Source organism: Nycticebus coucang, chromosome 6 (genome assembly GCF_027406575.1).
Source record: "Nycticebus coucang isolate mNycCou1 chromosome 6, mNycCou1.pri, whole genome shotgun sequence".
NCBI lineage: Eukaryota > Metazoa > Chordata > Mammalia > Primates > Lorisidae > Nycticebus > Nycticebus coucang.
Window position 1 is genome coordinate 45,012,167 of NC_069785.1, and position 24,591 is coordinate 45,036,757.

Below are 24,591 nucleotides of genomic sequence, written 5' to 3' on the forward strand. Positions count from 1 at the left end.
TTATTAGATTCCAACCTTGAGAAGTACTTTCGCAATTGCATAAAAAGGCACATACAAAAAGGTGCTTACAAATTGTGCTAAGGGAAAATTGAAAGCTGCCCAAATGTGCAAAATCAGATAAATAAAATACTGTATATCCATACCATGAAAGACTGCACAGCACTAAGACTATGATGTATTACCTACACTAAAGATCTATATATATACTGATATGAAAAGACTTATGAGACGTTAAAAAAGTAAGCTGCAGTGGATCGCTGCCCGTAGCACAGTGGTTATGGAGCTGGTCACATGCACCGAGGTGGGCGGGTTCGAATCCAGCATGGGCCAGCTAAATGACAATGACAACTGCAACAAAAAAATAGCTGGCGTTGTAGCAGGTGCCTGCAGTCCCAGCTACTTAGGAGGCTGAGGCGAGAGAATTGCTTAAGCCCAAGAGTTTGAGGTTGCTGTGATATGTAACGTCACGGCACTCTACTGAGGGGAACAGAGTGAGACTTTGTCTGGAAAAAATAAATAAAAAATAAAAGTACTCATGCATACAAAGTAAAATGAGTTCATTCTATTTTTGTTGTTTCAACTGTTCCATCTTTTTATGCATAAAGGTTCTTAATGAAACTTGATTGTGCGCTTGAACCATTTAGCAATATGAAATTACATTCAATAAATACCATAGTTTTCACTTTGAGATTCCTAGCTTAGAAATAGTTTGATTTATGTTACTATAAAATATATTTTGGAGTAGCATGATTTAAAGTGAATGTTTAACTTTTCCTCCAAAAACTGAGTTACTAATTTTTGGTTTTACTTTATTTTACCTCTCTTCCTCCATAATGGAATCTTCTTTTCCAGGCATTTCTGATGTATTGTCATACATGAGTTTATGAGTTTCAATGAAGTTTTTCTGTAAGGCAGACATCTGAGCCATGATCTTCTGGCGATGTAGCCTGGCAGCTTCAGCTTTTCTTTTCCGTTCTGCTTTTTCTTTATCATGAGTAATCTGGGTATTAAGAAATCCCCAAATTAGGCAAGATTTATTATTTAAAAAATGTACATGTACTGTTCAGTTGGCAAAATTTCCTAAGAGTCTGAAAGACTTGATTACCCCTTAAAGTAGATTCAACTTAATGTTTCAAAATTCCAAGTTCTATCACATCATACAACTAATTGTTCTTTTAGTTATTTTTGATAGTTTAATGTAAAAGTAAGTATCCAGTAAACCAGCGGTTCTTAACCTGTGGGTTGTGACCCACAGGAACTGTATTAAAGGGCTGTGGCATTGGGAAGGTTGAGAACCACTGCAATAAACGATCTTTTTTTTTTTTTTTTTTTTGTAGAGACAGAGTTTCACTTTATGGCCCTAGGTAGAGTGCCGTGGCATTGCACAGCTCACAGCAACCTCCAACTCCTGGGCTTAAGCGATTCTCTTGCCTCAGCCTCCCAAGTAGCTGGGACTACAGGGGCCTGCCACAACACCCGGCTATTTTTTTGTTGTAGTTCTGCTGGGGCTGGGTTTGAACCCGCCACCCTCAGTATAGGGGGCCGGCACCTTACCGACTGAGCCACAGGTGCCGCCCCTAATAAACGATCTTTTATATTCAAGGTAGATACAATAAGAAATAGAGGCCAGGTGCAATGGCTCACACCTGTAATCCCAGCACTCTGGGAGGTGAAGGCGGATGGATTGCTTGAGCTCATGAGTTCAAGAACAGCCTGAGCCAGAGCAAGGCCCTGTTTCTAATAAAAATAGCCGGGTGTTGTGGTGGGCGCCTGTAGTCCCAGCTACTTGAGCAGCTGAGATAAGAGAATTACTTGAGCCCTGGAGTCTGAGGTTGCTATGAGGTATGACTTCATTGTACTCTACCAGGAGCGACAAAGTGAGACTCTTTGTCTCAAAAACATACAAACAAACAAAAAGAAACAAACACAAAATTTTAAGATCATTTGTCAATTATTTAATCACTAACATTTAATCAATCTAACACAACTTGATGATGCTTGATGATGTCTACCAGTTGCTTCTATATGCACTAAGATTGAGAACTTTTAACAGTATTACAGAGATATATTTGGTATTTGTTTATTTTCTATTTGAATGTAAGTACGATAGGTTTTTCTTTTAGGAAGGATGGCTAATAACCAAAAGTAGGCCAGAGGTAGTAGCTCACGCCAGTAATCCAACACTTTGAGAGGCTAAGAAAAAAGAATTGCTTAGGGCCAAGAGTTTAACCAGCCTAGACAACACAGGGAGATCCTGTCTCTACTTAACTTTCTTGGTAAACAAATAAATAATATGGGCATGGTGGTAAACACTTAAAAGTCCCAGCTACTTGGGAGGCTGAGGCCGGAGGATTACTTGAGCCCAGTAATTCAAGGTTACACTAAGCTATGATCATGCCAGTGCATTCCAGGATGGGTGGCAGAAGTCTCTTAAAGAAACCAAAAACACAGTGCATCTTAATGGGTACAGGCGAAACTTACTAAATGCAGAATACAAATAAATGCCTACGTACGGTAACTAAGAAAATGCCATGAAGGCTACGTTGAACAGTTTGATGAGAATATTTCAGATTGTATATGAAACCCCCACATTGTACCCCTTGATTGCACTAATGTACACAGCTATGATTTAACAATAAAAATAAATTAAAAAAAAAAAGAAACCAAAAACAAAACCCCATATAATAATATTCTAATATTCTCAATATTAGAATCATCAAAACCTGATTTACTATCTCACAGAAATAACTTAAATATTACATTTAATTGAATCTAAGATAATACCATTACGCCATTATATTTCCCTAATTAAAGAATGTTGGTGATTATAAGGAGCCACTATGAGACATACCCCAATTTCAGACATTAAAATATTTTAAAGATTAATAAAATGTGGCATTTCTTTTCTTATTTTTTCTGAGACAGAGCCTCACTCTGTCATCCTGGGTAGAATACCATGCCATCATAGCTCACGGCAACCTCAAACTCTTGGGCTCAAGTGATCATCTTGCCTTAGCCTCCCAAGTAGCTGGGACTATAGGCACCCACCACAATACCAGGCTAATTTTTTCTATTTTTAGTAGAGGCAGGCTTCTTGCTCTTGCTCAGGCTGGTCTGGAACTTCTGAGCTCAAGCAATCCACTCGCCTTGGCCTCTCACAGTGCTAGGATTCTAGGTGTGAGCCACCGCACCCAGCCAAAAAAATGTGGTATTTCTAACAGCTCCACTATACATCAATTTCTTTTGCTTTTGTAAAATACAAAAACTATACTGAATTATTATCTGTCAAAATTCAATCCCTACAGTATGAAAGCATTAAAAAAAAAAAAAAAGATGTAGCCGGGCGTTGTGGCGGGCGCCTGTAGTCCCAGCTGCTCGGGAGACTGAGGCAAGAGAATCCCGTAAGCCCAGGAGTTGGAGGTTGCTGTGAGCCGTGTGATGCCACGGAACTCTACCCGAGGGCGGTACAGTGAGACTCTGTTTCTACAAAAAAAAAAAAAAAAAAAAAGAAAGATGGACAGATCCCACATACTTCATAATAAACAGGTTCTTCCTAACAAAAAGCATTAGCTTCTTTATACCTGTAAAGTTCAAAGACAGAGATGAATATTATCATTACTGCAGTATTATTACCTCATCATTCTTAATAGAATCCAATCCTGAAGTAGTTGCTACAATTAAACAAGATTTTTCTCTTAACCGCTTCACTGAGTCAAACATCTGTGAAAAATAGGAAAAATGTCAGAAGATTTGGTTAGACTTATCAGAAACAGAAAAATTCACTAATGTGATTTTGTCATTGTATCTCCAAAAATCTTTGACTTAAAGTACTTCAATATATTGGGGGATAAAAAGTGACCCTCTGAAAAACACCTCTCATGCTTGTTGAGCAATTCAGCAGAGGGGGTAACCAATGGGAGCAAATCAGCGGGGTCAGTATGCAGCTACGAGCATGCCTCTGTTAGCTTTAGAGAGACTTGCCAGGAAAATGGTATATTTTTTTCCTGAGACAGAGTCTCACTTTCTTGCCCTGAGTAGAGTGCCATGGTGTCATAGCTCATAGCAATCTCAAACTCCTGGGCTCAAGTGATCCTCTTGCTTGCCTCCCAAGTAGCTGGACTATAAGTCCCTGCCACAATGCCTAGCCATTTTTAGAGGCAGGGTCTCACTCTTGCTCAGGCTGGTCTTGAACTCCTAAGCTCAAGCAATCCACCCACCCTGGCCTCCCAGAGTGCTAGAATTATAGGCGTGAGCGACCATGAGTCTTTAGGAAAATTAATTAAAAAAAAAAATTTTTTTTTTGGGTGGTGCCTGTGGCTCAAAGGGGTAGGGCACCAGCCCCATATGCCAGAGGTGACGGGTTCAAACCCAGCCCTGGCCAAAAACCACAAAAAAAAAAAAAAAAAAAAAAATTTTTTTTAAGTAACATTTTTAATCTTAAGATACATAAAGACAAACATACAAAATGGAAAGTAAAATCCTCCTCTTCCTGATTTCAGCCCCTCTCTCTAAAAGCAACAACCAAGATTATCAGCGTATCTATCTAGGAAAAGTCTGTCAGAATAAGTGATATATTTGTACCTGTTTTTTGTTTCTATTCTCCTTTTTTTACTTAATCATTTATCTTAGCAGATATTTCCATAAAAGCCTATACAGACCTCCATCATTCTTATCAACAAATATCAAGGTTTCAGCAACAGGACGATGCTGGGTAATTACCCAGCCCATTTACCTGGGTAAATGAGCTCATGTCTTTACAAGTACATACTGTGCTTTTCATATATATATTTTTTTCATATATTTTGGTTAAAAGCTTTGGTATTCTAATAGGAACTGAAATTTCAGAAATAGATCTCTAATTTATAACACTATGTCTTTACGACTAAATGAAAGCTCAATTAACTTTCTTAATAAAAGTGAAATAGTGACCTACCTTTTTTGTTTGCTTTGAATTTTAAAATAATTATATTGATAAATACAAATACTAAATATTCATGAAATCTACTTCAAGAGAAATAACACAGGGGCGGCGCCTGTGGCTCAAGGAGTAGGGTGCCGGTCCCATATGCCGGAGGTGGAGGGTTCAAACCCAGCCCCGGCCAAAAAAAAAAAAAAAAAAAAGAGAAATAACACCATTATCTTACAGTTGCATATCCTATTACATCAAGTTTGCTTAAGGAATGTTTCTAATTAAGTAGTAAAAATGACTGACCTCTTATAAAATACAAATCCGTATACAGATTAATAATTGATACCAAAACATCTAGCTGAACACATCAGAATATTTTAATAAACATAATGAGCTCTATAATTCTTGCTTCATGTTACCATGTGGAGGGTTTTCCATTAAAGTGACACTCCAACCCTTTCTCTCCCCTCCTTATTCACTTTTTCCTCCCTAAAGGCACTCAAATAGTTCAAGCTCCAAATCCAGAAGTTTCTGTCAGCAAATACCATAGATTCTACCTTCAACATATACCTTAACCAGACCAGTTTCTCAACATCTGCATCTTAGCCTAGGTCATGCCTATTCCTAAGATTACTGTAGTAGTCTCCGAAAGGCTTCCCTGCTTTTATGCTTATTCCCTCTAATCCACTTACTCTACAACAGCCAAAATGACCTGGTACAAATACCCATCAGATTATGTTACTTAAATCTGGCTGGGTGCAGCAGCTTATGCCTGTTATCCTAGCACTCTAGGAGGCCAAGGCAGGAGAGTCACTTGAAGTCAGGACCTGCCTGAGCAAGAGCGAGACCCCTCTTTACTAAAAATAGAAAAATTTGCTGAATATTAAGGCATGCCTCTAGTCCTACCTATTTAGGAGCATGAGGCAGGAGGATCATTTGAGCCCAGGAGTTTGAGGTTGCTGTGAGCTAGGCTGACACCATGGCACTCTAGCATGGGTGACAGAGTTAACTGTCACAAAAACAAATCCTTCATTAGTTTCTTGTTGTCCTCAAAAATAATATACACTACTTTCTTCACTCTGACCTTTAAAGTCCTACTTTATCTGGCCCCTGGCTGCCCCTCTGACCTCACTGCCTACATCTCTCTCTCCCCCCAGTATGTTCCCATCATACATCATACTGGCCTTCTGGCCATGTTAGAGCCTTTGTACTGCTGTTCCCTCTTGTAGATTCTTAGAAGATTGACTCTATGTCACTCAGGCCTCAGATCCAATGTCACCTTCTGAAAGTGGCCTTCTCTAATTACCCAAAGGAAACACCTACTCATCTATTGAATTGCCCTGATACTTTATTTATTGCCTGCAACCTCAACTAGGGTATATGCTTCATGGTAGCAAGTACCTTGTCTGTCTTGTTCAGAGTCTAGAAATGACCATGGTATGTAGACACTATTAAGTATGTGTTGAGTAAATAATGACACAAATGAATAAATCTTATTTTTAAAAAAACTATTAAAACAGAAAAAAGAAAATTACTAATATGAAAAAATGAGTGATCATGAACATCAACAACATATGACTTTACAATTAAAGAATATAGTGATTAATTTCAGAGGCAAGATAGGATTCTTATAGTCCTCTGTAAGGGGGGAGAGGCTGTCAGAGACTGACCTGCTGTTTTGTCTTTGTGTGTTCTGTTGTCCTGCATAAACAAATACGCAAAACAAAACATTGGTGGGGTCAGTTCCTGACCACTCCCTTTGGGATGTGACTGTTCAAATGACATAATCAATTTACTGTTCTAGTTTACCTGAAGTATCCATGTTATCATGTCCTTCTGGCCTTCTAACTGGGGAATTCCCTTGAGTTTTTCCAAAAGCATTTGTATATTCTGGGTATTCATGGCTGAACTTCCCAATCCTTTTTTAAAACACAAAATTATACATCATGAATAAAAATATACAGTCATCCCTTGGTATCCATGGGGAATTGGCACCATAATATATATATATATAAAAGAAAACGTGAATTACTTGATGTCTCTCTGTTGTATCTTCCACAGGCACAGCTAAACAAAAGCTTAATGACACCTTACTGACCCATTTGGCCTCTACTCCATTTGGCTTAACTACTAAGGAAAAATGCTTAATAAGAAACAAAACTGCCAAAAAAGTCCAAGTGGGAGATGTTATATCCATAAACCAATCAGGTTTACTATGTCTTCAGGGATCTTAAAAATATACTATGTGAATAAAAAATGAGATTTTTTTTCCTGCCTATTGATTTTATAATTTATGTCACTGGAGTATGTTTTGAAAAAAACTATCTCAATCAGGTAACACTTAATCAAAATCTAATTTAAATCTATTCTTTTTTTCTAAGTTGAAAACAATGCAAAATGAAAATGTTTTCATTTAGACTTCTATAATCATTTTAAATTCCAAAACATTAATATCTTCCACAGATGGGTTGTATGAATGTTACGGCTGATGTAGCAGAAAATATTTGATAATACTAAAATGATGAAAGAAAGTAAAAAACTACCAATGTCTGCAACCAAAAAATAAAAAAAGTGAGGAACGGTGAGTAATACAGTAAAAAAACTGCATTCAAGTCTTAAAAGATATATTCGTATATTAAAAAAATACCAGTAAAAAACTAATAATGCTAAGAAGAGACTTAAATAATTTCAGAGTTTTCTATATTTAAAAACTGACAGAAAAAAACTCTTATTAAGATCTAAACTTTCAACTACATATTGGTAATTAGCTAGAACTGTGTCGGAAAGTGATAAACATACTTGAAGCCTTATAGTAAAAGTCAAATGTCACTTCCTCTTCAGGAGCTTTTTGAAGTTGTTGCTTCTCTTCTAGTAAACCCAGTGCCAGAATATGAAATGCCTGCAGGAGGAAAATAAGAGAAGATCTTTAAAATGAAGGTTCTTCAGGTAAAAAAAAAAAAAAAAAAAAAAATACAAACAAAAAAAACAAGCAACCTGATAGACAAAAAACACACGAAGGTTACAAATAAGCAGTTCCTGGAAAGAGAAATGATGAATACACCTATGAAAAATGTTCATCCTTGCTTAAAATTTGAAAAATTTGAGTTTAAATACGATCATCCTATTTTTCACCTATGAGAGTGGCAAAAGTTTTATAGTTTAGTAAAACAGAGCTGGCAACGGTGTTAGGAAGCAGGCAAGCAATTTTGACCACACTGGTGATAGGAAGTAAACCGGTGTAACATTTTTGGAGGTCAGTTAAAAAATACCTATCAAAAATGTAAGGGTAGAAGCCTAGTATTAGAAATAAGTATGACAGACATACTCTTTCAAGTTTGCAAAAAATATTTGTATAAGGATGTTCATTTTGGTGTTTTTTTGTTACAGCAAAGACAACCTGAATCTCTAATAGGAAACTAGTTAAATACATTTTAGCATATCCAGACAATGCAGTATGCACTATCAAGAATGAGGCAGACTTATATGTGCTAATGTGGAATGAATTCTACAACATACAAAATTTTACTAGTGCTTATCTCCTGTGTAGGAGACAGGAACAGAAGTCTTAACTTTATTTCAAATATGTCTCTATGATTTGAAACTTAAAAAGCTGCATGTATTTATCACTATTATAATAAAACTTGAGAAATGCATACAGCATGATAGCATGTAGAGGTTGATAAGCTCCAATAATACCAATAATACCCAAAGAAAAAAGGAAATTTAGTTAGGCAGGTACTAAATAAATATCCAGTCATAGCTACCACAAAGTGGTATAATTAAGTAATTTACCTATAACAGTATCACGGAAAAAAATAGCTGCTTCCACTTGAGCTAATTCTAACTATGAATAATTTACACTTATACCCACTTTATGATGAGAAAATTATATTTTGCTAAGTAGGAAGTAGTAGAACTCAGAACTCAAGCGTAGATCTGTCTTCAAGTCTTTATTATACTACTTCCTTGTAACATTAATAAATGTAAATTTAAAAATATTTAAAAAAAACCACAATGCAATGATTACATGCCAATGTATTATTAGCATGAGTAAGGCTTTTTTTTTTTTAATTTTTGAGGAGTTTATTAAACAGTAATGATTCTAAAGAGTAAAGATGCTATAAGAGGATATATCACTCAGGAAATCTGTGCCATGTGGAGCTATTTTAATGACCTCTAGGTCTAACTAAGGTGCTACAGATGTAGTTCTGATGGAAGTCAGACCAGAGATCTTAGATCCGTAAAAACTCTAGGACTCGACATAGAGAATACATTTCAAGTATCAATACATACCATTTGGAGCATCCCTTCAGTCCACAAGTTAGAATCTGTATCTATTGCCCGCTCAAATATGGTCCTGAGAATGTACATCATGATATCACAGTTGAGAAGGTTAACCACTTTGCTGAAAGCAGGGCAGAATTCAGGAGGTGGTGGTGGTGGCAATGCTATAAGGGGCGGGGGATGAATGAGAAAAGAGAAAAACATTTTTACTTGGGTTAACCTATGTACTAAATTGCAAATGTCAAAAAACAATAGATTACACACAGAACAGTATATGTGATTTTTTTTTACTACCCTTGAAATACTGAAAATATCAGTGTCAGTTTTACTACCCTTAAAGTACTGAAAATATCAATGTGAGTTACTATGGTGGTTCCCCCAAATAAACTCCATTTGCTATCAATTTAAGATTCTATCACTGCTAATATCAATTGCACCTTAATATATGAACGAGAAACAAAAGGCTCTTTCCACTTCCTCTAGCTGTCTACTCTCAAAAATTAATGAAAACAAAACCAAAATGCTTTGCTAACACAAAACTACAGAAAACAGTCAAAATTAGTCAGTTCAGAATCTCATGTTTTACCTTCATCTTTGTTTTCTTGTTTTCTCCTTTTCTTCTGCGTATGTTCTGCCTAGTAAAAAAAAAACCTACCATTAAATATACTGCTTTGCAAGCATGAAACAAATGAAATATTTGAAAGCAGGCAGGAAAGACTCAACCACCTATTAAAATGTTTTATATACTGAAGCATGTATTCAGAATGCTTCCTTGTCTTAGAAACAAAATGGCCATCCTAGAAAAAACTACTGCAAAATAGATGAGGAACATCCTTCATCAATAACTTAGTCCCCATTCTTTTAAGTCAAAACATTTACCTAGTGCCTATTATGTACAATGAGCTGTGAATTATTCACTTTATAAGGACAAAGCCAGACACCACCCTCAGTGATCATACTTAACATTATCCTTCATGGGAGGAACAGATATTATGTGCCTGCTGATGTGATGCAATCTATCTATCACCTATATAGTACTCTTGCCACAGAGTGTGTAACTTTTGAGACCAGCCTGAGCAACAGTGAGATCCCATCTCCACCAAAAATAGAAGAAATAAGTCGAGTGTGAGGAAGCTGAGGCAGGAGGATCACTTGAACCCAGAAATCTGAACTTGCAGTGAGCTATAATGAGGCTACTGCAGTCTATCCCACGTGAAAGAGCAGTTTACCTTGAATTTAATCATAAGAATACATCTAGACAAAGGAAGAGTATTCTAAGAAACCAGCCTGTACTCCACAGAAATGTCAATATTAAAAGACAAAAAAGGCAAATCAACTATCCTAAATTAAAGGAGACTATAGAAACCTGACAACAAATGAAGTGAGCTATCAAAAAGTATATGAAGCTTGACTGAACCCTCCTTCCTGAGATAACCAACTATAAAGAACATTTTTGGGGCGGCGCCTGTGGCTCAAGGAGTAGGGCACTGGTCCCATATGCCAGAGGTGGTGGGTTCAAACCCAGCCCCGGCCAAAAACCACAAAAAAAAAAAAAAAAAAAAAAGAACATTTTTGGTATAATCAGGAAAATCTGAATATTGCCTATAGTAGATAACATTACTAACTCAACTTTAATTTCCTGGGTGAGATAATGCCCACTATTATGAGAACCTACAGCAAGCTACACACACACAAAAAAAAAAAATCAGGAAATTTTCTGTGGAGCTGAAAAGCAATAAAGCATTTTAGGTTTATTTATTGAAAGAGATACTTTTCTTACCTTGCTATGCTGTGTTTTAGAGTAATGATAAAAGTACATATTGAAGTCTTTCAATGATTCCTCTTTCAGTTCATAAACTCCATGACCTGATACACCTGGCTTCCTAAACAGATGGAAAACACACATGAACTTCAATGTTCTTTTTTTTTTTGAGACAGAGCCTCAAGCTGTTACCCTGGGTAGAGTGCTGTGGCATCACAGCTCACAGCAACCTCCAATTCCTGGGGTCAAGCAATTCTCCTGCCTCTGCCTCCCAAGTAGCTGGGACTATAGGCACTTGCCACAACACCTGGCTATTTTTTGGCTGCAACCGTCATTGTTTTTTGGCGGGCCCAGGCTGGATTAGATCAAACCTGACAGATCAGGTGTATGTGGCCTTAGCTGCTTAAGCCACCGGCGCCGAGCTGAACTTCAATGTTCTTAAAATATAAAATACAGAAAAAAACAAAAAACAAAAACTTAAACATCTGAAAGTCAAAATATACAGAAAAATACGTAATTACAGCTCATTTAGCTTTCTTAATGTGAATGATAAATTTCATTCCAATAGTAAAACTGAAACCTACACTGTGAGTCCCAATAATAGATATGCTGTGTTTTATAATTATGAAATTCAAACTCGTCTGGGGAAATTTGTTCTATCTAGACCTGATCCCCATACCCTACTTAAATCTCCAAGGCTTCCTTTATAGATTTTCAAGCCTAAAGGTTGTCTGTTCAACTAAAGCATGCTATATTGTCTAAGGTCAAATCTAAAATGGTAGGGAGACATATATCCCTTTTTTTTTTTTTTTTTGCAGTTTCTGGCTGGGGCTGGGTTTGAACCCACCACCTCTGGCATATGGGGCTGGTGCCTTACTCCTTTGAGCCACAGGCACCGCCTGAGACATCATATCCATAGCAAGCCGCAAATAAAAATATACAGAATCCTCTACACAGTACTATAAGGAAATCATTAAAGTCAAAAGGACTATACCATATTTGTTCTGAACATTAAATAGCTTTTAGTTTCCATCCATTTTTTTTTTTTTTTTTTTTGAGACAGTCTCACTATGTCTCCCTTGGTAGAGTGCTATGGTGTTACAGCTCACAGCAACCTCTAACTCTTGGGCTTAAGTGACTCTCTTGCCTCAGTCTCCCAAGTTGCTGGGACTACAGGCCCCTGCCATAACACCTGGCTATTCTTTCAGTTGTCACTGCTGTTTAGTGGCCTGGGCTAGGTTGAACCCGCTTTGGTATATGTGGCCTACGTCCTACCCACTGAGCTACGGGTGCCGCCTCCATCCAATTCTTAAGTCAAATATTTCACTAATATTATTAGAGCATAAGAAAAGCGACATACTAGCTTAAAAGTTATTTGAAACTAGTATTTAGCAATAAACACAATAGTAATTAGAAATTCACTACCAGTATCAATTTTTCAAATTCCAAGAATATAATTAAAATATTATTCCCAGGGTGGTGCCTGTGACTCAGTCAGTAAGGCGCCGGCCCCACATACGGGGGTTGGCGGGTTCAAACCCGGCCCCGGCTGAACTGCAAACCAAAAAATAGCCGGGCGTTGTAGCGGGTGCCTGTAGTCCCAGCTACTCGGGAGGCTGAGGCAAGAGAATCGCTTAAGCCCAGGAGTTGGAGGTTGCTGTGAGCTGTGTGATGCCACGGCACTCTACCGAGGGCGATAAAGTGAGACTCTGTCTCTACAAAAAAAAAAAGAAATATATATTATTCCCATTTTATATACCTCAAAGAATGAAAGAAGTATAAATTACTGTTTTAACTCTACTAGAAAAAAGATAAAAATTAGCATATAAAATAAAAATGCATAGAACAATATATGAAGTTATGGGAAAGAGACTGTAAGAAAGGTTTACTTGCTATCTAAAATCACCTAATGTCACAAATGGATAGTTCTCATTCACCTGCCCAAAACAATTATTTCTTCAGTGAACATGCACTAAGTACCTACTATGTCCACCTCATTCTCACCCCTCCTAATCTGTACTCCATTCTTACTTACTCTTGGGAGTTTAGGCAGAAACTTCAGAGCTTCTATAAAGTATTCCAAAGATAAAGAATAGAGATCAATCTACCTCTAACAATAAGCATAAATATTAAGCACTTACTTAAATGTGGCCACTTTGTTTATGACATTCTCTAAGCCAGTTTCATTATTTTCCTGTTGAAACAATATTTTTGTCATTTTTACTTTCATTTAATAAGCAATTTTAATTTTTAAAAGACCAATATCTACCATAAAAAATAGGTCTAAAATCAGTTATGTTTTAGAAGACCAATTTCTTTATAGGACCAATGTATAAACTATATGAGAAAGAAATCTAAGTTTGCCTTCATATGTGCACACATACATAGCGTGCACAGAAGCCTGCACATGAGCACAGACACACATTATTACTAATAGTTTAAAGAAAAGCTTTTCTTTAAGTAGTATGTTCATCATCCACATCATTTAAGCACATGCTTTTGCTGTACAAATCCCTAAATCAAGGTAACAATAAATGGGATCCAACTAGTAATCTAGAGCAAAACACATGTCTAGATCTCCTAATATATTCTATGGTTTTCAATTATATATATTTTTTTATTTGCCTGAAGTTTTCCTTAAAACTAGACACTGTTTTTTATGAAGTCATTTAAAATCAGGGCAAGAACCTAATCAAGATACTATAGTAAGTTCATAGACACGTATGGCCTTATAAAAATTAAGATATTTAACTCCTGTTTTTAAAAATGTACTCAGGGTAAGCAGCAAAAAGTTGGAGAATGCCTTAAAGCATCTTCATTTTACAAAGTATATTGTATATTATTACTGGTATGTGAAATTATTTTGGTGCCACAAAATCATGGATTTTTAAAAAATTTGAAGTTATTTACTTATCTTAATATGCATCAGGGAAAATGATATAGAATGTCAAGCCTACTGTTTCACAAATATTACTAAGAAAGGTGCTAAGGAAAATGTGAGTTGCTATTATTAATAAAATGTAATAATAAGAAATTGGTAGACAGATATACAAAATTACAAAGGTGATAAACCAAATGACTGGAGTTTGAGAATCAGTTAACAATAAAACTAGAAGATACAAATGATTTGAGGGGTGGGGAGAATGACCAATAGTCAAAGCTTATCCCTATTTTACCTTTCTGGAAAGCCTTGATAGCACAGATAAGTATACTTCTTTTTGACGAATCACTTTTCTAATTCATATTCAAATCTCCGAGGAAAAAATATGAGACTCATAAGCTTTAGGACTATTATTTCAATCTCTAAATATAAGAAAACAAAAATACCACCTGGTGACAGCCATGAAAATGCACCCTGCAGATCTCTAATTACAGGAAGCGTAAATGACCACGTGCCTAGGTTACTGTGCTCTGGTCACACCAAGGCCAAGCTTTTCATCTGCTGCTCCCAGACAATGAGCCAGGCAAAGATACAAAAGCAGGCTCATCCTGGGAGACATAGAAGAAGGTGCCAAAGCCCAGCAGTCTGGAATGCTTTTATTTAATCTTCCCCCTTTATTTCACTGGGAGTTAGACTTTTGTCATAATCTGATAGCTCCCTCACCATTTTCTTTAATAAAATCGTAATGTTTTTGTCGTGAGATCTGCTTCTCAGAAGAACCAGATTAACACACCCCTTAAACAGTTTTAGTATTTTAGGGAGCTCCTCCTTTGCTTCTGGAGAAATCTTATTTTAAATAAAAAGTGAAGGAGTTTCTCCCAGAATTAAAATTTATAGCACTAAAGGATGATGGGTGAGTGGTTTATACCAATAAGGTAGTAATATAGAGCTTTTCAACAAATTTTCCTAAAATTTTGAAGTAGCCTTCAATCAAAGGAAAAAAAAAAACTATTCCATCTTGAGGTGAATGGGGAAAAAAGCAAAACTGGACTTACATTCTCAGGTAAATTTTTGGCAATGGCACTGTGTGGCATGGGTTCAATGCAAAGCAAGTGAATAATTTCTCTCATTGTGACCTCTTCTTTGGTCACATTTCCCACTCCAGGTACATAACGCTCTCCTAATAAAATAATAAAAAGTAGAATAATTGCTTTCTGCTTAAATCTCGACCCACCTGGAGCACTTTACACACCAAAAAGTACATTAAATTAAGTCTATGAGAGACAGACTGAAAATCATTTGAACATGTTCCCAAAGCTGGATCAGAATTTATTTGTGAGAAAGTCAGTGGGAAGAAAACTGAAATAAATGAAAGAGAAGCTAGGCCTTTGTTTTAGCTTACTTATACACACATACACACAAACACATATATACATACGTATATATACACATACACATAATAAAAAAGGCCCTTCGATTAAATTAGCATGTGTTTCTAATCCAGAAACATGGCAGATGGCATCTGAATGAGCAGTGGCCATCACTGAATAGCTTTTCTTTCAAGATCTTCCTCAATTTTGTCTCTACTTGTTATTTAAGAAAGAACAAAGTGAAAACTCAAAAACAAAATACTTAAAAATGTCTTTATGGGTGGTGCCTGTGGCTTAAGGAGTAGGGCACCAGCTCCATATACCAGAGGTGGTGGGTTCAAACCTGCCCCCAGCCAAAACTGCAAAAAAAAAAAAAGTCTTTATGGGTTAACAGTAACATGTATTGGCGAATGACAAGTGTAAAAATGTCCTGGTGTCAACAGAATATAATTCCTGTAGCCTCAAAAAAGCTTTCATTGTCTGGCCTCATGTCACTACTGATTTTCAACACTACAATATCTGTGCAAAGTCCTGTGATGGTGGCCAAGAGTGTTACAAAGAAAGAAACCTCTTGCCTAAGAGATCTGTTGAATTCTACAAATTTGCCAAAGAATAACATTACCTCTACATTATTCAAATCAGGACTTTGAGATCCAAAGAATGTAAATGGCATGTTCCTGACAGTTGATAGGAAGGCTAAGATTAGATCTTCTAATTCCTAATACAGATATTTTTCTTCTCTTTTTTGAGACAGTCTCACTCTCTTGTCCAGGCTACAGTGCCATGGCATCAAACTGAACTCACAGAAACCTCAAACTACTAGTTTCAAATAATTCTCCTGCCTCAGCCTCCCGAGTAGCTGGGACTACAGGCACCTGCCAAAACATCCAGCTAATTTTTCTTTTCTTCTTCTTCTTCTTTTTTTTTTTTTGAGACACAGTCTCATTATGTCACCCTGGGCAGAGTGCCATGGCATCACAACTCACAGCAACCTCCAACTCTTGGGCTTAAGTGACTTCTGTCTCAGCCTCCCAAGTAGCTGAGACTACAGGCACCCTCCAAAATGTCCAGCTATCCTTTGGTTGTAGTTGTCACCGTTGTTTGGCAGGCCTGTGCTGGATTCGAACCCACCAGCTCCAGTGCATGTAGCTGGCGCCCCAGCTGCTGAGCTACAAGCGCCAAGCCAATAGCTAGCTAATTTTTAGTAGAGATGGGGTCTCACTCTTGCTCAGGCTGGTCTTGAACTCATGAGCTTAAGAGATCCTACCATGTCAGCCTCCCAGAGTGCTAGGATTACAGGAGTGAGCCACCATGCTCAGCTCCAGATATTTTTCTATTTCTTAATATTTTTTCCATTATAAAATCAGAGATAATTTTTTTTACATATACATGTGTTTACTAGGTTTCCACTTTTGCCTTCACAGAATTAAAAAGGCTTAAAATTTAATAACAATAACAACGTTTAAGATGAGGACTAGAAACAAAAACCTTGTAAAGAATGAATGACAATAAATACATTCAGAAAACAAATCAGACAATTGCTGCATTGAAATATTAAGCAATAATAATAATAATGCAAAGAAAGTAACATTCACATGGTCAGATAAGAGTATGTCTATTATAGAATGTTTTGACTCTGAGGTTCAGTATGGAGTTTAATTTTTTTAATTTGTTTAATTTTTTTAAACAAAAATGTTCACTCTTGAAAGTAATGAACTTAGGAATATAGTATTAATTAAAAATCAAAGCACAAGGAAGCAAAACCCCAATAAATTCAGGTAAACACAAAAACACTAAAATAATAGTAGCTATAATAAAACAGTCAAAATAGAATGGTAAAATATACTACACTATTAGAAATTCTTCATATAATATTCTAAGGAGAAACAAAAATTTCCCTCAAGTTTTTAGAATTTAATAAAGTATATAATCAACTTCAAAGTATTTTACACCTTTTCAATTTACCTATTTTTCCCTGCCAGTTTCTTATTAGCATACTCTGGACAGGAAGAATTAGCAGCCTGGAAGATTTAAGTCTCAGTAATAAAGGCTTAATACACTCTCTGCTCAGACAAGCAGCTAGTCCAGTAACTAGCTCTCTCACAAAAAAGTAAAATGAACCCATGTTTACAGACTTAGCTAACAACTAGAATCCAGGGAATATTAAAACAAAACAGTGTCTGGTGCAATAAAATGAAAGATATAAACCAGAATGAGAAGTCAAGAAAAAGATGATGGCAATGGATGAACCCAGCTAGTAAAATTAACAGACTATGATATAGTGTATATTTGTATTCAATAGGGTGGAACCTAGTGTTTCTGCAAGGAGTAGTTATGTTAATTTCAGCTGAATTATAAAACATTTCTATGGGTTCATGTCGTAATACCTTGGTAAGAATTATTTTTCTGGCAAAGAACACTCTTTTTCCTTTCCCTAAGTAAACTTAACAAAGCTCAACATGATCAATATTTGCACAAAGTAATTTAAGAGAATGATATAGTGAAAATATATTTTACTTATACCTGTGTTACATTTAAAATTTCATATATATATGTGCATATCTCAAAAAAAACACAACAGTTTTTTTTTTTTTTTTTTTGTAGAGACAGAGTCTCACTTTATGGCCCTCGGTAGAGTGCCATGGCATCACACAGCTCACAGCAACCTCCATACACACAGTTTTTGATACATTTCTAACTGCGTTTATATATCAGACCTTAATCAGGTATTGAAAATCAAGATGTAATATCTGTGTTTTTTCAAAGTTGGTTTCTAAGCACTGTCATTTAAATTGTCTCTCTAAAAAGTAAAACATGTCCTACTTCAAAACATTTTGTTTTAATCTTACCCACAATATAGATGAGGACCTGAAGCATTTCTTCTATTAATGTATTATACTGTTTAATCAAATCCTACAGAATTGAAAAAGAATAAATTAGTTATATAAGAACCACAAGCCTCCATAAAACATCCATGTCTAGATCAGACTCACAGTCCATCCAGTCCAGTATTTTCGTTCAGAACACAGCACAGATAGTTACAATGTGAAATAGCTCCCTTTCTGATATCAAATTCAACAAATTTCATACTACCTGACACATAATAAGAACTCAATTGTTAAACATTGTCATTGTTTTATCATTATTCTTCATATAGTTTTAAGTCAACAAATAAGCTTTAAGTCTTCCTCTATTATAAGCTTCCTCCTTTTTTTTTTTTTTTTTGTAGAGACAGAGTCTCACTTTATGGCCTTTGGTAGAGTGCCGTGGCCTCACACAGCTCACAGCAACCTCCAACTCCTGGGCTTAAGCGATTCTCTTGCCTCAGCCTCCGGAGTAGCTGGGACTACAGGCGCCCGCCACAACGCCCGGCTATTTTTTTTTTTGGTTGCAGTTTGGCCGCGGCCGGGTTTGAACCCATCACCCTCGGTATATGGGGCCGGCGCCTTACCAACTGAGCCACAGGCGCCGCCCCATAAGCTTCCTCCTTATCTAGATTAGTGAGAAAAGTAGATTCAAATAAATTTAAGTTATAGTGAGAGTACTCTTCTTAACATACCCCTTATCAAATCAAATATTCATTTTCATTAAGTGTAAAACACAACTAAAATTAACTCTGAATTTTATATACACTGGCCCCTTCTAATTTCAAAGACTAAAATAATGTGATTTCATGAATTTGAAGTAGTCAAAGGCTACTTTATAAGCTTATACTTCTAATATTAAAATAATAAAGATGTGACAAAACACCAAGAGGCAAATTACAAATTGTAAAAAAAAAAAAAAAAAAAACTCACAAATATAATAAACGAAGAATTAATATCCTTACTAAATAGGGAGCTTTTCAAAAAACAGAAGAAAGGTAAAGGACAAGAACAGATAGCTCACTGCCTAAAAGAAGAAAAAAGGCCAATAAAAATGAAAACATGGTTAATTTCACTGACAAAGAAGTGCAAGCTAAAATATTATCTTTCATCTATGAGACAATCAAGATTAAAAATATCAGTGCCAGGCTTGGTGCCTGTAGCTCAGAGGCTAGGGCGCCAGCCACATACACCAAAGCTGGTGAGTTCCAACCCAGGCCTGCCAAACAACAATGACAACTGGGCATTGTGGTAGGTGCCTGTAGTCCCAGTTACTTGGGAGGCTGAGGCAAGAGAATTGCTTAAATCCAAGAGCTGGAAGTTACTGTAAGCTGTAACGCCACAGCATTCTACCGAGGGTGACGTAGTAAGACTTTGTCTCAAAAAAAAAAAAGGGGCGGCGCCTGTGGCTCAGTGAGTGGGGCGCCGGCCCCATATGCCGAGGGTGGCGGGGTCAAACCCAGCCTCGGCCAAACTGCAACAAAAAAAAAAATAGCCGGGCGTTGTGGCGGGCGCCTGTAGTCCCAGCTGCTCGGGAGGCTGAGGTAAGAGAATCGCGTAAGCCCAAGAGTTAGAGGTTGCTGTGAGCCATGTGACACCACGGCACTCTACCGAGGGCGGTACAGTGAGACTCTGTCTCTACGGGGGAAAAAAAAAAAAAAAAAATATCAGTGCCACTACAGACGTACACTCCAAGAAAGAGTTTAAATAGGAATAACCTTCTGAGAGCAATATGACAATATGTATTAAAAGTCTTAAGAACAGCCTGCTTCATCCAGCAAATCCACTTCTAATAATTTATCTTAACAAAATTATTAGACAAATGTTTAAACATAGAGGTACAGATGTTTCTAACAGGTTTTTCTAGAAAAACCTCTCTTTGGTAACAGGAAATTAAAGTACTACATATAATACATTCATATAGTGTAATACTATACAGTTATTAAAAATAATTTAAAAATTGATGATACAGTTGCATGTCTATTTAATGACAAGAAAAAAACACATCACAATATTTTGTTAGGCACAGAGAGAAGATTATAAAACAGCACATACAGAATGACACAATTTTTGCTTTAAAAGCAAACAACACACCAAAAAGTTATCATTTTGGCCAGGCACAGTGGCTCATGCCTACAATCCTAGCACTTTGGGAGGCTGAGGCATGAGTATTGCCTGTGGCCAGGAGTATAAGACCAGTCTTAACAACAAAGCAAATTTATCTCTACAAAAAGGAAAAATAAAAATAGCTGGGCATGGTGGCATTCACCTATATCCCAGCTACTTGGGAGTCTGAGTCAGGAGGATCATTTGAACCCAGGAGTTTGAATGAATCTACATGAGCTATGATCTTATTGCTGCACTTCAGCCTGGGCAAGACCCTGTCTCCAAAAGGGAAAAAGGCAATCATTTCCAGAAGGCAGTGCTTCATTTGGTTACTTTTCTCTTTGTTAATCTACATATTCTAATTTTTCTAGAGTAAAAAGATTATATGTATATATGCAAGTTATATATACACACACATATATGTATATATACAGGTGATTTTTGGATGTTTAATTAAGAAACACAGTACAACTAAAATAGTAAGAATATTTTCTTTGGCATTAATTCTCATATCAGTTTCTGCTGCTTACCTGGTCTTTTGTAGATATGGCCTTCTTAAAAGCATCAGCAAGTTCATATCTTTGAAGTACCAGTAACAAGAACTTATTAGGATCCATTAAAGATGCACCAATCTGTAAAAGAAACCCAGCATCCTATTTCTTGTGTATTAAATGAAGAAACATTTTGTCTCTTATAGGATTGTCATTAAATGATAAAGTTTCCAGAAGATAATTTAGTAAGTTCATTTTTTACAGAAGATGAGAAAAAGTTGAAAATAATTACAATATCTTCTCTTATGACAAGGAATATAAGAGAGTTAAATATCAGAAACAATTTAAATAGGTACCTGAAGCATGATAATATCTTTATCATACATTTCCTCTCTGCACTTAACATCTTGGTAATAAAATACCTATAAAATTAAAGGTAGAACACATGCTAAAATTATTATTTTATTTCAAGCAAAATTTTCAATAAAATCTAATCTTAAAACTTTAAGCTAGAAAGCCCTAGAAATTCTTAGTGGCAAAAATAAGTTGGAAATCTATGAATCATGTTAAAGGAATTGTGAGGATAAAGAAAAGAAATATGACATGGGATCAAGGAGTAGGGCGCCAGCCCCATATACAGGAAGTGGTGGGTTCAAACCCAGCCCTGGCCAAAAACTGCCAAAACCAATTTCTATGCTCAAATACTATCTCTCTTCCAAATGATCACTTTAAAAGTCATACATCCCTATCTTTTAGGAAATATACTTCTCCATATTTGCTCTAAGACAGAAGGAAAAATAATAAGGTGGCCTTTGATTAAGAAAAATGGTGAGAAGACTAGAGGGCTCTAAGTAAGGTAATCAAAAAAGAGCTATGTCAATGAGGAGGCTTCCGGTAGTAGCACCAGCTTTCACCTCATCTATCTACTCAAGTACACTAGTTTTTATAATTCAAATAGAATGGTAAATAGAAAAAAAGGAGAAATGTCTGTATGGTCCCTAGAACTTTTATTTCTAAGAGTTTATACAAGAGAACAGACAAAAATACTCAGCAAAATGTAGGGATCTAGGGCAAAATTGTATAAAAGAAAAAAAAATCAGAAAATGAACACATTCATCAATGTGAATATCAGACCCTGCCATAATACCTGGCTAATGAGAGAGAGCCCATTTCTTCGCCACATCTCAGCAACAACCTGGGCAACCAATACCAGACAACGCAAAGGATATTCCACTAGCACCTCTACTTGAAAGTCCTCCTGAAACAGAGTGAGGTCAATTTCATTATTTCTCACAGGAATCGGACGTGTTTTAAGGTTATGGCACTACATATTCACCAGTTCTCTCATCTATAAAACAAATGGGCTTCAAGTAGATGACTTCTAAGTCCCTGTGATTCAGATTTCAATGCACTATTATGTCCATACAGACATAAAATTACTAAGTAGAAATTATTCAGGAGAGTTTCAAAATATTTTCCTTCCCAACAATCAACCAAGAGATATTTAGAAATAAAACACAAGCAAATCAATAGCAGAGTCACCTACAAAAGGCACAAATTCATGCAGTCTTGAAACAGCACCCAGCCTGCTTAAACGCACATGAAGACCTAAAGTTAAAAAAAAAAGAGAAAACGAGAAAGTCATTTAAAACCCAGTCAAATATGTTAACTAGTTAATTCACTGAGTTTGGAAACTTGTATGATTTAAATGTATGCTCACTGAGTTTAGAAATACTACTCTAAAATACGGAGTTTTTATTTCTAATTTGGAAACATAATATTATTAACATACTTAAAATCCTACACTGTGCATGATGTGCTCAAACATCATTAAAAATAACATGCTGCCTTTTAAGGTATGTTTACTCTGCTCTTAATCAAGCATGAAAAAAGGGAAAATTAACCTACATATTTTAAAAATCAAAAAAGAATATAAAATCACATGATGTCAATTATGCCATATATAAATGTCAACTTAAAATGTATCAAAGACCTAAACAAAGGTGCTAAAGCTATAAAATAAAACTCTTAGCAGAGAACATAGAGAAAGGGCTTCATGACATTGAATTTGACAGAGCTTGTAGATATGATACCAGAAAGATAAAACAGACAAGCCATACTTTATCTAAAACTATTGTGCATCAAAAGACATTATCAACAGGGTAAAAAGGCAACCCACAGAATGGGAAAAAAATATCTGCAAATTACATATCTGATAAGCAGTTCTGTCCAAAATACATAAAGAACTCATAACTAAACTGCAAAAATAAAATAACAATCTCATTAAGAAATGGGCAAAGCATTTGAAAAGACATTTCTCCAAAGATACACAAATAGCCAATAAGCATATGAAAAGATATTCAAAAATTATTAACCATTGAGAAAATGCAAATCAAAACCATAATGAGATACAACTTCACACCCATTAGAATGGCTATTATCAAAAAACCAGAAAATAACAAGTGTAGGCATACAAGTGTTGGCAAGGACGCCAAGAAATTGCAATACTTGTACACTGATGATGGGAATGTAAAATGAGGTAGCTGCTATAGAAAACAACATGGTGGTTCCTCAAAAAATTTAAAAATTAAAAAAAAATTAAAGAATTCTCAGAGTCCCAGAAATTCCACATCTAAGTATATACTTCCAAAAAGTAAAAAAGCAAGAACTTGAACAGACAATTACATGCTCATGTTCATAACAGCATTATTCACAATCCCCCAAAGGTGGAAGCAACCTAAATATCCAGCAGTGGATGAATGAATGAACAAAATGCAATACATATATACAATGGAGTATTATTCAGCCTTAAAAAGAAAGGAAATTCTAACACATACTGCAACATAAACCTTGCAGACATTTTGCTAAGTGGAATCAGCCAATCTCAAAAGGACAAATATTGTGTATATGATTCTACTTATATGAGGTAGCTAGAGCAAACAAATTCCTAAAGGTATAAAGTAGAGTGGTGGTTGCCAGGCACTGTGAGGAGGAGGAAACAAGGAGTTGTTATTTAGTAATATTATTATTACATTTCAGTTTTGAAGTTCGACTTTTGAAAGATGAAAAGGTTCTGGAGATGGATGGTGTTGTTGCATAACAATGTGAAAAGCTTTAGTGCAACTGAACTGTACACTTAACAATGGTTAAAATGGTAAATTTTGTTATATTTCACAATGAAAAATATAAAATTATATCCTTAATAAAGTTGTTAAAAAAGAAAACACCTGACAGATGAGGGGCCAATTTATATGGAAATGCAAAGGATTAAAGAAAATCTATGATTTCTTCCTTTTAGTAGCAGAGGAACAATGATATGTATGGACAATATACTAGTGAAACTGGGCAGAGAGGAGGGTTAGAAACCGGCAACAAGATTTTATATTTAAATTTGGATGGGTGATGAGTTACCATGTAGTCCTTCAGTATATATGCCATATGAATCTATTAGCTGACCCAGATAAAAAAAGGTCGAGATAAACAAGCATCCTTAAATAGAGTCTGTACATACTGAGCACAGAAGAAAATAGAAATTATTCTACTACTTTGAATGTCTAGAAAACAGAACTAATAAAAAAATGCAATAAGCAAAAAACACTCACTCACCAGCAAGAGTCCTAGACAGTGGCAGATGTATGCTTACAAGATCCTCAGACACTCTGTAGGACTTAGTCTCCAAAGTATGGCCACACAACTGTACAACCGTCTTGCTACCACATACGAAATTTGTACTACACCTCATCACAGCTTTGTGACATTCTTTATAGGCCACAAGTAAAAGTTCTTCCTAAAAGGAAAATAAAAGCTCAAATCAGCCAACAAGTTGTCTACTTTACTAGTCATCATTCAATAAATATTTACTAAATATGAGCATAAAATTGTTCTCTGTGTACTAGGCCACCTCCACAGGATCTGTTAACCAGT

At 36.0% G+C, this 24,591-nt stretch overlaps 1 protein-coding gene across 2 annotated transcripts in view; it reads right to left on the reverse strand.

Moving 5' to 3' along the window:
* UBR1 (ubiquitin protein ligase E3 component n-recognin 1) overlaps positions 1-24,591 on the reverse strand; it is a 151,550-nt gene that overhangs the window by 64,380 nt on the left and 62,579 nt on the right. For both annotated transcript variants that reach the window (XM_053594091.1, XM_053594092.1), the window contains exons 15-29: positions 24,274-24,454; positions 22,214-22,275; positions 21,815-21,925; positions 21,024-21,089; positions 20,707-20,808; positions 18,056-18,119; positions 14,892-15,016; positions 13,097-13,149; positions 10,974-11,076; positions 9,780-9,828; positions 9,203-9,357; positions 7,709-7,808; positions 6,719-6,828; positions 3,634-3,720; positions 819-1,000 (exon numbers count right to left, since the gene is read on the reverse strand). In XM_053594091.1, the coding sequence (XP_053450066.1) occupies positions 819-1,000; positions 3,634-3,720; positions 6,719-6,828; positions 7,709-7,808; positions 9,203-9,357; positions 9,780-9,828; positions 10,974-11,076; positions 13,097-13,149; positions 14,892-15,016; positions 18,056-18,119; positions 20,707-20,808; positions 21,024-21,089; positions 21,815-21,925; positions 22,214-22,275; positions 24,274-24,454 (1,550 nt within the window). The remainder of the gene's footprint in view (positions 1-818; positions 1,001-3,633; positions 3,721-6,718; positions 6,829-7,708; positions 7,809-9,202; positions 9,358-9,779; positions 9,829-10,973; positions 11,077-13,096; positions 13,150-14,891; positions 15,017-18,055; positions 18,120-20,706; positions 20,809-21,023; positions 21,090-21,814; positions 21,926-22,213; positions 22,276-24,273; positions 24,455-24,591) is intronic.